At 46.2% G+C, this 16,387-nt stretch overlaps 1 protein-coding gene across 1 annotated transcript; it reads right to left on the bottom strand.

The window, feature by feature from the left end:
* Window positions 1-5,938: 5,938 nt before the first annotated feature.
* On the bottom strand, window positions 5,939-12,139 carry cbx7a (chromobox homolog 7a). The gene is made up of 6 exons (XM_069149589.1): window positions 11,770-12,139; window positions 10,486-10,529; window positions 10,280-10,345; window positions 10,084-10,150; window positions 7,667-7,964; window positions 5,939-7,577 (listed from the first exon to the last, which is right to left on the bottom strand). Exons 1-6 carry the CDS (start codon window positions 11,836-11,838, stop codon window positions 7,018-7,020), a joined length of 1,104 nt encoding a protein of 367 aa, XP_069005690.1. The 5' UTR covers window positions 11,839-12,139; the 3' UTR covers window positions 5,939-7,017.
* Between the last annotated feature and the right edge of the window lie 4,248 nt (window positions 12,140-16,387).

The raw sequence follows: 16,387 nt of genomic DNA on the forward strand, positions 1-16,387 counted from the left end.
GTGACGTGTCCTGCATGTGGCTGTTTCATGGAGTGAGATTGATGAGGCTAAACTTGTGTCTTCATGAGGCTGGCTCACTTTAAACTGGACTGATCACCATGGTAACCAGGGCTGCATGACTAAGCTGCTCCAGAGCAGGAGAACTTCAGAGGATGAGATCAGCAGCAGCCCGACTACTCGGTATCACCAATCATCTCAAATGATCTGGCGGGCAGACCCACTGACTATAGCAGACAAATGATACAGAGGAGGTAATATTTTCTCGATCAGGAGAGTCACTTCTTTGTTATGGGCCTCCTGTGTGTCTTAGTCTGTTTAAAACAGCTTCTTACTATAAGTGGAAGAATAGTTTCTGACTATATGATGAATGACAAAAAGCTGCATTTTTCTTTGAATCTGGACAGAAAAGTGCAAAAAGAGACCAAAAAAAAAATTAAGAACATGGCTGTCTTTGGGTACTTCACTCATTTTCTTTGTAGGAGAGGTGTCAATCTTATACTTGTTTGTGTCCCAGTACATGTCTCACGAGTTACAGATATTATTTCATATTTCAACAAGTTCTTTGTTTGGCATCTATTTACAGTGCATCCGGAAAGTATTCACAGCACTTCAGTTTTTCCACATTTTGTTATGTTACAGCCTTATTCCAAAATGGATTAAATTCATTTTTTTCCTCAAAATTCTACACACAATACCCCATAATGACGTGAAAAAAGTTTTATTTACATTTTTGCAAATCTATTAAAAAAAAATTTAAAAAATCACGTACATAAGTATTCACAGCCTTTGCCATTACACTCAAAATTGAGCTCAGGTGCATCCTGTTTCCACTGATCATCCTTGAGATGTTTCTACAACTTGATTGGAGTCCACTTGTGGTAAATTCAGTTGATTGGACATGATTTGGAAAGACACACACCGTCTATATAAGGTCCCACAGTTGACAGTGCATGTCAGAGCACAAACCAAGCCATGAAGTCCAAAGAATTGTCTGTAGACCTCCGAGACAGGATTGTATCGAGCCACAGATCTGGGGAAGGGTACAGAAAAGTTTCTGCAGCATTGAAGGTCCCAATGAGCACAGTGGCCTCCATCATCCGTAAATGGAAGAAGTTTGGAACCACCAGGACTCTTCCTAGAGTCGGCCGCCTGGCCAAACTGAGCGATCGGGGGAGAAGGGCCTTAGTCAGGGAGGTGACCAAGAACCCGATGGTCACTCTGACAGAGCTCCAACGTTGCTCTGTGAAGAGAGGAGAACCTTCCAGAAGGACAACCATCTCTGCAGCACTCCACCAAGCAGGCCTGTATGGTAGAGCGGCCAGACGGAAGCCACTCCTCAGTAAAAGGCACATGACAGCCCACCTGGAGTTTACCAAAAGGCACCTGAAGGACTGTCAGACCATGAGAAACTAAATTCTCTGGTCTGATGAAACAAAGATTGAACTCTTTGGCCTGAATGCCAAGCGTCATGTTTGGAGGAAACCAGGCACCGCTCATCACCTGGCCAATACCATCCCTACAGTGAAGCATGGTGGTGGCAGCATCATGCTGTGGGGATGTTTTTCAGCGGCAGGAACTGGGAGACTAGTCAGGATGGAGGGAAAGATGAATGGAGCAATGTACAAAGACATCCTTGATGAAAACCTTCTCCAGAGAGCTCTGGACCTCAGACTGGGGTGAAGGTTCATCTTCCAACAGGACAACGACCCGAAGCACACAGCCAAGGTAACAAAGGAATGGCTTCGGGACAACTCTGTGAATGTCTTTGAGAGGCCCAGGCAGAGCCCAGACTTGAACCTGATTGAACATATCTGGAGAGTTGCCCAGGGTGAAAGGCGGGAGTGTGGATACTCACGAGCCCCCGGCTGAGCGCCGATGTGTTGGAGTTCTCCCCGGAGAACGAGAGGGTCGCCTCCACGCGCCTGTGGGTTGCAGGGAGGAAGACTCTGAGTGTTGTTTGTACTTATGTACCAAACGGCAATTCGGAGTATCAGGCCTTCTTGGAGTTGGTGGGGAGATTCCTGGAAAGGGCGCCGCCTGCCGACTCCATAGTTCTCCTGGGAGACTTCAACGCTCATGTGGGCAACAACGGAGAAACTTGGCAGGGGGTGATTGGGAGGAACGGCCTGCCCGATCTGAACCCGAGTGGTGTTTTGTTACTGGACTTCTGTGCTAGTCACGGTTTGGCCATAACAAACACCATGTTCAAGCATAAGGTGGCTCATGAGTGTACCTGGTACCAGAACACCTTAGGCCAGAGATCAATGATCGACTTTGTCGTCGTATCATCTGATCTGTGGCCGTATGTCTTGTACACTCAGGTGAAGAGAGGAGCAGAGCTGTCAACTGATCACCACCTGGTGGCGAGTTGGATCAGGTGGCGGGGGAGTCGGCTTGAAAGACCTGGCAAGCCCAAACGTGTAGTAAGGGTAAACTGGGAACGTCTGGCGGAGGAACTTGTCCGGGAGGTCGTCAACTCTCACCTCCGGAAGAACTTCTCACACATCCCGAGGGAGGTTGGGGACATTGAGTCAGAGTGGACCATGTTCAAATCCTCTGTTGTGGATGCGGCCGCTAGGAGTTGTGGTCGGAAGGTCATCGGTGCCTGTCGTGCCGGCAACCCGAGAATCTGGTGGTGGACACTGGGGGTGAGGGAAACTGTCAAGCTGAAAAAGGAGGCCTTTTGGGCCTGGTTGGCTCAGGGGTCTCCTGAAGCAGCTGAGAAGTACTGGCAGGCCAGAAGGGCTGCAGCTGCGGTGGTCACGGATGCTAAAACTCGGGCATGGGAGGAGTTTGGGAAGGCCATGGAGAAGGACTTTCGGTTGGCCTCAAGGAAGTTCTGGCAAACCATCCGACGACTCAGGAAGGGAAAGCACAGACTACCCCAGGTTGTTCTCAGCTGGGGAGGGGAGAGGGGGGGACTGCTGACTTGGACGGGGGACATCGTTGGGCGGTGGAAAGAGCACTTTGAGGAACTCCTAAACCCGGCCACCATGCCCTCTGGAGAGGAGGCAGCGTCTGAAGACTTAGAGGGGGTGGGGGGTCGCAACCATATCCCTGGCAGAGGCCTCTGAGGTAGTCAAAAAGCTCCTCGGTGGCAAGGCGCCGGGAGTGGATGAGATCCATCCTGAGATGCTGGACATTGCTGGGCTGTCTTGGCTGACACGCCTCTTCAATGTCGCATGGGGGTCGGGACCAGTGCCCATGGACTGGCAGACTGGGGGGGTGGTTCCCATTTTCAAAAAAGGGGACCGGAGAGTGTGCTCCAATTATCGGGGTATCACACTACTCAGCCTCCCGGGCAAAGCTTATGCCAGAGTGCTGGAAAGGACTCCGACCGTTTGTCGAACCTCAGATTCAAGAGGAGCAGTTCGGATTCCGTCCTCGTCGTGGAACAGTGGACCAGCTCTTTACCCTCGCAAGACTACTGGAGGGGTCCTGGCAGTTAGCCCATCCAGTCTACATGTGTTTTGTGGACTTGGAGAAGGCTTTCGACCGGGTCTCCCGGGGGTTTTTGTGGGGAGTGCTGCGGGAGTAAGGGGTGCCGGACCCGTTGCAACGGGCCATCCGGTCTCTGTACAACCGCAGTATTGCCGTATTCTCTGCAATAAGTCAGACTAGTTTCCAGTGGGTGTTGGCCTCCACCAGGCCTGTCCTTTGTCACTGATCCTGTTTGTGACCTTCATGGACAGGATATCTAGACACAGCTGGGGGGAGGAGAACGTCGGGTTTGGGGTCTCCAGATCGCATCTCTGCTGTTTGCAGACGATGTGGTCCTGTTGGCCTCTTCAGACCGCGACCTCCAGCACTCACTGGGGCGGTTTGCAGCCGAGTGTGAAGCGGCGGGGATGAGGGTTAGCACCTCCAAATCTGAGGCCATGGTTCAATGCTGGAAACCGGTGGATTGCTCCCTCCAGGTGGGGACGGAGTGCCTTCCTCAAGCGAAGGAGTTTAAGTATCTCGGGGTCTTGTTCACGAGTAAGGGGAGGATGGAGCGGGAGATCGACAGGCGGATCGATGCGGTTGCAGCAGTACAACATGTGCTACACCGTGTTGGTGAAGAGAGCGCTGAGCCGGAAGGCGAAGCTCTCAGTTTACCGGGCGATCTACGTTCCGACCCTCACCTATATTCACGAGCTCTGGGTCGTGACCGAAAGAACGAGGTCGCGGCTACAAGCGGCTGAAATGAGTTTCGTCTGTAGGGTGGCCGGGCTCAGCCTTAGAGATCGGGTAAGGAGCTCGGACATCAGGAGGGAACTCGGAGTTGAGGCGCTACTCCTTCGTGTCGAAAGGAGTCAGCTGAGGTGGTTCGGGCATCTGATCAGGATGCCTCGTCGGCGCCTCCCTCTGGAGGTTTTCCGGGCACGCTCAACTGGCAGGAAACCCCGGGGAAGACCCAGGATAGCTGGAGGGATCATGTCACCAGCATCAGCTGGAAAATGTTGCAGGGGAGAGGGAAGTCTGGGTCAGCTTGCTAGGCCTGCTGCCACCGCGACTCGACCCCGGATAAGCGGAAGATGATGGATGGATGGAGAGATCTGAAAATGGCTGTGCACCAACGCTGATGGAGCTTGAGAAGTCCTGCAAAGAAGAACGGGAGAAACTGCCCAAGAATAGGTGTGCCAAGCTTGTAGCATCATACTCAAAAAGATTTGAGGCTGTAATTGCTGCCAAAGGTGCTTCAACAAAGTATTGAGCAAAGGCTGTGAATACTTATGTACGTGTTATATTTTCGTTCTTTATTTTTAATAGATTTGAAAAAAATGTAAACAAACTTTTTTCACTGTCATTATGGGATATTGTGTGTAGAATTTTGAGGGAAAAAAAACGAATTCAATCCATTTTGGAGTAAGGCTGTAACATAACAAAATGTGGAAAAAGTGAAGCGCTGTGAATACTTTCCAGATGCACTGTATCACCCTGCACCACCCATACCAATAATAATGTGCAGCTTATTACTGCCAAGAACTTTGCCGTTAAATGTAAGCTGAACTTGTTTCATGACGGAAGCCCTTGCTGTGATGTGTGGAAGTTTTCCTTTAACACTCTCAAAGACACGTTTTACTACTTACAGGTTTGTAACCATCAGCAGGATTACTTTACATCAGAGAAAGTAAAATCCATACATTTATCCATAAGCAAGTTTATGAACTTTCTAGAAATGTTAAGGTGGTGTTTCGTGAAGTTTAACTCTTAAACCTCTTCTAAAACGTGTTTATCATGTAAGAAAATTAGATTGGAGATGTACCTGCCCGCCCCTCCATCACATTCTCACTCCTCCTGAACCTGACATCAGCTGGTTCATAACATCACACGACAAGTCCTAAAAGTCTTCAGCTGACTTTTACTTTTTTAGTAATTTGCTAAGTTTGCCTCTTATTATGTTTATGTTGGTGACTCCAGCCCCTCAGACATGTGCATCACACTGTTAGCGTGCACTTTGGATGCCGTCACTTACAGTAGTGCATCTTTCCTGAGAGCAACACGCCCTCTAGTGTCTACACATGGTAATATCATTGTAGTAATGAACATGCAGTGCTTTTTACTCCTTTAAAAAAAATATTTACATGTTTCGGACTAAAAATTACAACACTGACAGATGTGAACGTTAGTTTTGAAGAGAGAAATTTGGACGTAATCCGAGTTTAGATCACTCTTCTCCTTTTTGCTGACAGATCACATCGGCACATCCAAACTGCCCTCGAAGCTCTTACTGGTGTTCACTGAACTAATAAAGCACAGCAACACGGAGGAACGTTTGAGGTTTCGCTGATGACCGCAAAACACAATTAGGGATGCATCTTTACCAAGGACCTCACAAAAAGTTCTTTTTTTGACCTAACAAGTATAAATGTGTTTAAATACATGTATACATCAAGATTTATTTCACACTTGCAGTGCTGTGATTTAGCCTCTGTGTGTCCACACTCTCCAAGATAAATATGCTCCAGGAGCCGTTTCTTTTAGTACACATTTATTGGAAATGCAGTGAAAATAAAAATGAATCTTTAGAGAGAGGACATGTTTGACAAACCGTCTTTGCCAGACTGACTCGGATACATTAAGTGACATAAATTAGTTTAGCTTATACATGTGACATGCAATAAATAAGAGCTCACTACAGCCTGACCTAACGTACATTTTTCTTCCATTTGCACATTACCAACACAGTGAAACATCCGCGGTATAAACTAATATCTCCTCTTTTGATATGCACAAAGGCTAATGAAAAGACTGGACCATCAATTGGTAATACAAAAATAGAACCAGCTAGCATTTCATACTTGAAAAGTTAAAAGACAGACAGACAGCAAACACAACTGTACTTCTTTTTTGTGCATCCATCCACCTTGAAATGCAGAACTTCATCTAAGCGGCAGGCATTAATTCTCTGTCTTTGTTTTATGTCTTTTGTGACAGAAATAAACCTCTTCAACAAAGCACAGGACAAGACTTTGTGCATGTGTGGCACAGACTGACAGGGCATGCGGTTCGCTCTGTGCAAATACTGAAGAAAAAAAAAAAAACATCTTTACAAAACATTATTGGTAAGAAAGAGGAGCGACTGAAACCGGCCCCGAGAACAGATCTGAGTGTGAGACCGATGTCTTGCTGGAAAGCACTGAGGATGATTGGGAAAAAGTAGCTGCATCAAAGTTGTAATGTGAACTGTATCTTTTCAGGCTGCTGTCTCACCATCTGTCTCCCGCTCCTAGTAAACCCAGCGGCCCCAGGAATGAAACCTGCCACGGAGATCCATTTAAGTCTGCTGGCTTGCAAATGGATAATTGGAACACATTTTTGGGGCCCTCTGGTCTCCTATCACACCTAATAAATGAGCCACAATGATAAAAATTACCACTCATTTTTTTTATTCAAAGGCAATAACATCCTCACTGAACTCAGCAGGAAATGAGTGTAGCTTTGTAAACATGTGGAATTATCTTACATACACGAGTATTTACATGTACAAAATGAGTGGCAAGTCTAATTATGGTTATTTCTCTCTATGTTCCTTCAACAGCCCTTAAAGAAGCCTTCGGCCACCGTGGCTTCTTTAAAAGTCACCGTCAGGGAGTTTATAGTCACATCTGTCATAATCACCTTCCCAGGACTCTCTGCTGCAGCAGGGGCGTTCTGACTGCCTTCTGTTGTGGTAACGCTCTGATTGTCGCCTCTTACTTCCTCTTTCCTCTCCTCAGCAGGAGAGCAGACGGCGGCGTCGCCTGCCGTGTCGCCTCTCCCCTCGCTGCTCACTATCATCGAGACGACGCTGTTTCGGCCCTCTACTCTGTGACACTCCGACCCTGACTCCACGCACTCCTCACCTCTGTCCCAGTCTGATCTGTCGCCCACGGAAACCGCATCTCCCGGCCTGGCCTCAGATGCCGAAGCGCTGTCCTGCGATTGGTCGCACGCAAGTGTTTGTTTGTGTCTCATTTCTGACGTCCCTCCGTCTGGCGTGTCGGTCCACGTCTCTGTGCCTACCACTGTCAGCTCAGCATCCACCTTCTCCTCCACCTCCATCTCCAAGTCCTGTCGCTCCAGCAGGGGAGGCGAGCTGCACTCTGACTGAACTTCAAGAGAGAGGGCAAATTAGGGTCGTGTTTAAAGGTCAAAGGTCATGCCTCGGCTATTCAATTTTGTCAAGTGTTCAGCAACCAACCGTATAAACTGTCTTCACATCTCTCCTCAGTGGTGCTCTCGCACTCCTGCTTGTCTTCCTCACTGGTGACTCCCCAGTCCTCCTCAATGGGCTCCTCCTTCTTCCTCTGTGGACGGATGGGTTTGCTCCCTTTGCCCACCTTCAGCCTGCTCCTCCTCCTGAGCGGGCGGCGGAACATGCCGCCACGCTCGACCTGGTCCACATCCGTGCTCATGGAGCGGGTGAGGGAGAGGCGCAGGCGGGGCGGGGGCTTCTCCACGATCTTGTGGGAACTACGGAGGTCCATGGCGAAGATGTTCTGGAGCAGAGCAAACAGGAGCCGAGTCATTTCTGCATTCACTTCGAGACAACACCCGCACAGTTCTAGTTCCAGGTCCAGTTCTGTTCAACTTCCACTGCAAACACAAAATCTGCAAGCTTTGTGACAGAGAGCAAATTTATAAGTCATGCATCCTTTGATTGTCTGTATTTATCTTTCAATGAAATAAAATACCAAAGCCAATTGTAAATAACTCCAACTAACAACCATTATCTGTTTAGCTCAGTGCTAAATGAACAACGCCACAGAGCTTCGCTGTTGTCCGAAAGCTGTTAATAAAACTAAGAGTCGACATCCGTGCTCGCCGCTCTGCGGGGTTTTGACTTAAATGCCAACAGCAGCGTATCAACATGTTGATAACGAATGTGACAACATGCTGATATCATCTCAGCGAAGTGGAAAAACATGTCGTTAATTAAATAATTAAATAGTTTAATCGTCTAAACGAGCTAAAACTGCTGCTGCTCATCAAGATTCGATGCAAGCGTGAGATAAGACAGACAGACTTGTGTGATCCCAACTCTGTTTACAAACGCATCAAACGAGAGTGTGACGTTAGTTTTGGTCGGGGCTGCCATGGCAACGCTGGCAGCCAACAGCTGCATGCTGTGACACAGGAAACGCATGTCCTTCAGAATAAAAGTCCAGCATCACAAACGATGTAGACTTAATCAAAGTTTTGACTTTCTCCGTCACCGCGACATCGCTTCCGGGTCACGACCCACCGGTTGAGAACCGCCGTCTAAGTGTCGTCAACACATTGTGGGTCTGAGGCCGATGGGAATATAATTAGTTTTGCAGGGTATTTGTTCATAAACTAAACTAAAAAGCCTCGGCGGTGTAAAACTAGTCAACGAGCCACATTGTTCCTCTGTGACACACTCTTCATTACGACCAACACGCACTGTCATTTATTATTTGGAGCCTCATAAACACCATCCTGCTGCTGTAAATACTCATTAGCACAACAAACGTGTATTAATCTGTCATTTAGAGAGTTCCTAACAAGTGCCTAATTTCCTCCGCTTTGAAAAACGCTGTTTGAGAACACCAGTGGACGATGATTTTAGGATATGACGAATCTTACATTTTGAAAATCGAACAGTATATTTGTAAAGAACAGACACTCCAACCTCTGAAACGCATATTTTGGACATTTTAGCTTCAAATAGTTTTGATTTATCCATTCTACATAATGTGCCTTACCTACACGTTAATTCACTCAGCAACGTCCCACAATACTTTTCTCTATCAAAAATACCGAATACCAAAATGACACAACTGACGTACAAACTGGCTTTTGTCACACAGTAACACAGTTGGTGTTACGCAAGAGCGAGACGGACCTTTAGGGTCACACCTCTCACTCAAAAAACACATTACGACTTTCCGCTGCATTGCATGCTGGTCTGTTGAGGGTATTATTGGCAGTGAAACCTGCATGTCTGCTACTGCCTGATTGTTGATCGGGGATAACAGAGGAGTCTATAAAGAAATGGGGGGGATCAAAAAAAAAAAAAAAAAAAAAATCGCCGAAACATCCGCTGCTCCCAACAAAATTTGCCTTTGCACCATCAAAACAACATAAGTTTGTCAGTAGTCGAGCAGTGACGCAGCAGTTTTCCTCGTGCTCTCATTTGTTTACAAGAAGTCATTGTGGAAATTAAAGGGGCATTGTACCAGTTTTACAGATACATATTTGTTTACTCAAGGAGCGCTATTGAGGCTGTAAAATAACCCTGCCGATGTCATAGTGATGTCACTGGGGGCTATTTTTGGCTTGATGTCGAGTTGCACTGAGGAAATGGAGGATCCGGAGTTTTTCTGAGCTTTAATTATGGACTACATTGAAATTGTCTCTTGTAAGTCTCCCAAATCTATGGAAATGTGATGCTAAATTGATGGAACACCCCTTTAAAATGTATCACAAGAAATTTGTCAATACTGCCCTAATTAGAAAATCTGCTCCTCGCATAAGCAGTCATGACCCGGATAAAAGTGAAACTGCCTTTAAACAAATAAGTCGTGCCAGCAGTCAGGGCTGATGAAGGGAGGGACAACAAAGGTTTGAGACAAAAAGAAAGTTAAGTGTCGCTACCCGCAGGACGAGCCTCCTGGGTCGGAGACCTTTCCTACGATAGGCCAGAGCTCTGATCTTCTCTTGACTGAGAGACATACAGAGAGAGAGAGGAGGGAGAGGAGGGAGAGGAGGGAGAGGTCAGACACAAAGTGACAAAGAGAAACTGAGCGAGAGAACAAAACCAAAACCAAAAGAGTGTTCTGTTGTTACTCACTTCTCTTCGTAGGCCAGGACCAGGCGGGGGTCCAAAATGTTGTCCTCTGGTTCCCAGGTGCTGTACCTGCCAACGCACACATACACTCAAATAATGGTCTCTACACAGGAGACGGTGCTCCGGTGTCCATGAGCATTTTCTGTAAAGGCTCCTAAATTTATATTGAAGGGATGAGGTCACCGGGTGATGACTCAAGGATTACTCACTTTTGGGGCCATCCCTGCCACTTCAGTAGATACTCCACATTCCCCTGAGGAGAGACACAAGGAGGGGGGGGGCACACTAAGGAGGGGGGTCCAACACATTGAAGCTACTCAACCTGCCCTTTAAATGTGGTGCCGGGCAGAAACAAGATGCTGCTCGCAAGAAAAAAGGGATGACTGTCACTTTAAAGTGTGGAGTGAGGAAAGGAGGGAGAGTCACGGACATTTTTCTTCCTTTCAAACGCTGTTTTTCTCCGGGATGACGTCAATGACAGCGGAGCTGGTTGGCCTCCAAACAGCAGCCTTTTTTTTTTTTTTTTTTTTGCTCCTCTCTCTCTCTCTCTCTCTCTCTCTCGCCTCCCCGGATGACGCGGCCGCACATGGCCACGCCAGCCGGTTTCCAGGATGCACGGGGAGCAATTTCTAGAACATTACACCGGTGGCTCGGATAGGTGGGGCCACGGGAACATGTAAACAACGTGGTGTTGCGCAACGCTCAAGTCCGAGCTCCCAGCAAGCTCGAAGATCCGTCATCCCGAGAGCAACAGAACTGTACCCCCCTCTCCCTCCCTCCCTCCCTCCCCCCCGCTCCGGCGCACAGATATACATGAAGAGGAACGATTTGTTTATATCGGCACCCGTCCATAGTTTTTCGTAATTATATTACCACACTCCAAACTTTATAACAGCATGTACTACTATTTTACGATTCTATTTCATAGCGCAGGGCGTGTACGTGCCTACGCGTGCGCTGCCCCCCGCTGCGTGTGAGCGTACAATATGTTCAGTGTAAACCGATGGGTCAACCATCACGCGGCAGCCGGTGACATTACGCAGCAGTTTCCCCCGACGTGCTCCGCTCGCCGCTCCGCTCGCTGGCGTTACCAGAAAAACCAACTGCGCAGCTTCACACCGCACACCGGCCGTACGCCCGCTTCCAGGATACACACCCCCTTTTTTCCCTTGTTTTTTTTTTTTTTTTTTTTTTTTACTACAGCTGCGTAGGCTCCTCCAAAACACGGGTCATGCTGCAGCAGCTCTGCCGCTACACAGGAAGGGTGCAGGAGGCAGGATGCGACGCGGCCCGAGAAACAGTCTTAAAGTTTGGCGCAGTTACATCAAATAACAGATTAGTCTTCACATCGCGTTTGCGTAAACTGTAAGGAAACAGCGTAGCCTAGTTTTGTTGTGGGGAGAGGACGGCGGCCGGCGCACGGAGCACGTTAAAAGGATTCAAACAATGTAGGATAAGTTATGTAAGTTACGCGAAGTGGTCGCGCGTCTTACCTTTCTCACTCTCTTCTTGGTTATTGACTCAACTGCAAACACTTGATCTCCTATTGATGACAGCTCCATCACCGCGCGCCGCCTCGCACGTTCCCAACAAGGTTGCAAACTGGACCTCTGCTTGTTTTTTGTTGTTGTTGTTGTTGTTGTTGTTTTTTTCTCGTCGAAGTACAGAAATAAAAAGAGAAATAGTTGAAGAGGAAGGAGGGGAGAACCCCTCAGTGTGCCGGCGCGGCCGCTCGCTCGCTCCCTGTGAGAAACACCGTTTCGAGCGCTTGAGCCCGCTGCGCTTCCTTCCCACTGAACTCCGGCCGACCGCCTCCCTCACTTTTTAAAATCTGCGACACATCAACACTGGAGCGGCGCGCTACTTTAAGTCGGGCGCGCCCCCTTTCCTTTACGTAGAGCCGAGCCCCCAATGTGCGTGCCCGTGCCCACAAAACCGCGCAAGCAAAATTTAGAGGAGAGTGCAGACGAGGGACGGAGGAGGCGGGTCACAACGACAAAGGTTGTCAATCTAAAGTTTGGGGATGAAACACTGCTGCTTTTTTTTTTTTTTTTGGAGAGATTTCACAAATATATATTCATTATATTAATACATATTAAAATGATACTTTTACTAATAATAAATACAATAAATAGGTCAAAGCATTTGAACCCGGTTTACTTGTGATTTTATTTTTACTTTCAAAATTAGATTTTTAAATGTCCAAAGTGACCTTCGTCTTAAATTAATTATGTGTTCCTGCTATATTTGGGAAATATACTTCAAGAAATATATTTCCCGAAATACTTGTGTGCATTTGGTCTGAGAAACTCATGAATGATATTCTGTTTGTGCTAAATATGAAGCAACAGCCAGAAGCTGTTCATTTAAAATAAACACTGGAAAAAGAGGGAACAGCTAACGTTACTCGGTCCAAAGATAACTAAATATTGTTTTTTACACATTAAATAAGGTAAGGTATTAAATAACTTATTAATTAGGGATTTTTAAATGCGGTAGTAGATGGGTTGTGTTACCACCTAAAATTATAATGTACGGACATGAGAGTGGACTCAGTCTTCTCGTCAAACTTACTAAAAAGCACGTCAAACTATTCCTTTAAAACGTTCACAAACAGAACATCTCGGTCCGATCAGCTTCATAATTGAACTTGTATGAGTGATGTCTTTTTCACGGGTAGGAATGAGGTTGTGTGGTTAAAGAGCTTATCTCCAAGCCTGAGCATGAAATTGTGCGAGTGTGTGTATTTTTACATAACAGTAGTAAAGCCAGGAAAGATCAGAATCTGCAATGGAAATGAAAGCCTTGCTTCACTCTCTGGTGGAAATGTCCACCCCTCCAACTGCGTTTGATCCAAATATGGAACTAAAGCGCAAAACACTGACTGAAAGTCTTAATTTTACACCCTGAATGCTAAGCAACCTATCTGCAGAGAAGAGCGATGGAAACAAGGTTACAGCAAAGATAAGTGTCTCGCTGAAGATAATATATCTGACAATATGCTGAAGCTAAAAAAATAAATAAAATCCAGATGCTGTGTTTAGTGGTGTGATCACAAGCACTAATCTCACACACACACACACACACACACACACACACACACACACACACACACACACACACACACACACACACTTCTATAACTTTATACCTGAACAACTCTTTGTCCTACTTCCAGGTGGGAACAGCTCAAAGGTAGAGGGACTTCTGTGGAAAAAAGGCTCTGAGCCAAATTCCTGTTAACTTTCATTGAGGCTGGTGTGGATCAGTTTACAGTAAAACTCTCTGTAACTCTGCACGTACACACACGTACACACGCACACACGTACACACACGCACACACACACGCACACACGTACACACACACACGCACACACACGCACACACACACACACACACACACACACACACACACACACACACACACACACACACTATGGTCCATAGTCTCTCTGCACCTGGAACACTTGCATCACTTACGGGCATTGGCTGTCATGGCAACTGTTTCTACGGCGACTGCTGAAAAGCTGGATGATGTTGGTGATGACACGGTAGGAAGTATTGTGGAACAGTTCAGGGGTAAAGAGCGATCTGAACTTACTGACCTCTGACCTCCCGGTTCTGACATCACATGAACAGCCGAGCCAGACGTTCCTACATTAATCAAAAGTCTTAGTCAGTATCTGTGTATAAAGGATTCAAAATCTTTCAGGCTGATTATGGTCTTTAAAATAAAATAAACCTGTGGTGGTCTATGGCTTCAATTATTTTGAATTAATATTTAAACTTGGTTAAAAAAAAAAACAAATCGTCTGAACCGAAATTCACACCTTCATGTAAATCAGCTGTGCAGAGGTGAGAAACAAATCTGGGTTTGATCTTCTCTCTCATTTCTTTCTTTTTGTTGTTAACAACTATTTTTGTCACTTTTTTTCGTGAGCAATTGAGTGCAGTGTGTTCGAGGAGAGACGGTCTCAAAATGTGCAGCATTATTTCAATATTTAAAACAGTATCACATCTCCCTCCTCTCCACTTTTAGGTGAAACTCTTCTGAACAACTATAAACACTTAAGATCTGAGCCTACATTCTAGCTCAAACTCCAAAAACTAAATATCCCATATTTCCCATAATGCAACTGGACAGTGCTTTAATTCTTCCCTCTATAAGTCACCCATAAAACAATATAAAGATGATCAAATGTCAAACAATTGGTGGAGAGTAATTGATCGGCGTTTGGGAATAAAACTTCCCTTTGATAGCGAAGTACTGCCCATGTAAGAAACACATCCTCCAGACACCAGAAGGAAGTATTACAACTATTTTGCATCCTTGATGTCTGTTTGAAAAGGCGTGGGCTATATTCAGGCTATATTCAGGGAGTCATCATGGAGAACAAACTGAACGTTAAGTTAAAAACTGGTGTAGCGCTCCTTTAAGTTTGTCTGGTGTAGAGTTTAATGATCATACACACTGTGGTGTCTTAATATACCAAATGACAATATTATCGATCTGGTGTTCCAGTAATTTCTGTGTACTTGTGTTGATCTCATCGCGCTCCACGGCGTTTCTCTCGTTGATGGTCCTCCTATAGTAACCCTGCAGGGACCGGCGGTCCAACATGTAATACGGGATGAATGCAGCGCTTTTCCCGTAAGTAGGAGTTTATGGCTGCGATTCAGAGAAGAGACACGGCAATCACATGACTTGTTATCTGCCCGGATACTACCGTGGCAGAGTTGGGAGTCAGGATGGAGAGGCAAAAACAACACGGCAGGACGGCTCACAGCGCGCACTCCCACCCACATGTTATGACTCACATATGACTCATCAAACGTGCCAGTAAGAAGATCAGCGCCACTTCCCTGGAATATCAACAGAGGGAGAAAAAAAAAAAGATATCAAGGCAATTTATACCGGGAACCCGCCCGTTTCTGATTAATGATATTTTTGTCGTGGCCCTTCGACCCCCAGGGTTTGTACATGAACAGAGGCGTGCGGCACTTCTGGGAACATAAAAGCATTCAAGTCCTCCTGTGAAACAGGAAGCTCCACACCACTAACTTTCAGAAGAGATATTTTAATTAGACCCATCCGTTTCTGTAGTCAAGCCCATTGGTGGAAAGTGTTCAGTAAAGGTGAAATTCTGGCTGTCACTTGTACTGTAGTATTTGCACGGTGTGGTACTTTCACCTCAGTAGAGCTGCTTCCAGCGCTGCTCCCCTCCAGGGGCGGATCATGAGACAACAACCCCCGGGCACAGACATATAAAAGGCCCCTCACCCCTCCGACAGTGCAGCAAGTCTGAGACCCTTGTTGAAGTTATTTTGCTTTTCATTTCAGTTGTGTTGCAATGTTTCCCCCACCATTGTCTTGCCCCCCTCCCCCCTCCAAAAAAGGATGTCTGCCTAGAGGAAACAGTGTTTCATAAATTTGTGTCTCTGTGGTCATTTTGCACATCTGTGTTTTGGATGGTGGTTTGTTATCTTTTTGCATCTGTGTTTTCATTGTCTGTCACTTTGTGGTAATCTTGCATGTCTTCATGGTCATTTTGAGTCAACTTGTAGTCATTTTGTGTAGCGCTGTGATCAATTTGCATGTCTGTCGTTTTTTGTTGTTGTCAATTTGTAATCATTTTGCGTATATTTGGGGTCAATGTTGAATCACTTTGGAGGGATTTTGCATCTTTTCGGCCGGCTCCATCATCGGCTGCAAACTGGACAGCCTGGAAAAGGTGGTGGGGAGGAGGACACTGAACAAACTCTTATCCATATTGGATAATCCTGACCACCCTCTCCACCACCTGCTGCAGGGACAGTGGAGCACTTTCTCCAAAAGACTCCTCCAGCTCCGCTGTCACAAGGACAGATACAGGAGATCATTCCTGCCGACCGCAATAAGACTTTACAATAACTCACCTCTGGCAAAATCCATCACACATCAGTAACACTGTTGCACTGCTGTTTGTTTAATTTGTTGCACTGTTGTTTAGTTTAGTTTAGTTTAATATTATTCTATTTTTATTTGAATACAAGTTGTACATAATGGGCATTTCAAAATTTTTTTATATTTAATATTTTTTTACTACCTCTATTTTATATTCTAATTTGTAT

This window comes from Embiotoca jacksoni, unplaced genomic scaffold (genome assembly GCF_022577435.1).
Source record: "Embiotoca jacksoni isolate LCO1_2020_lvr unplaced genomic scaffold, fEmbJac1.0.p SCAF_15, whole genome shotgun sequence".
In the NCBI taxonomy this organism is placed as follows: Eukaryota; Metazoa; Chordata; class Actinopteri; family Embiotocidae; genus Embiotoca; species Embiotoca jacksoni.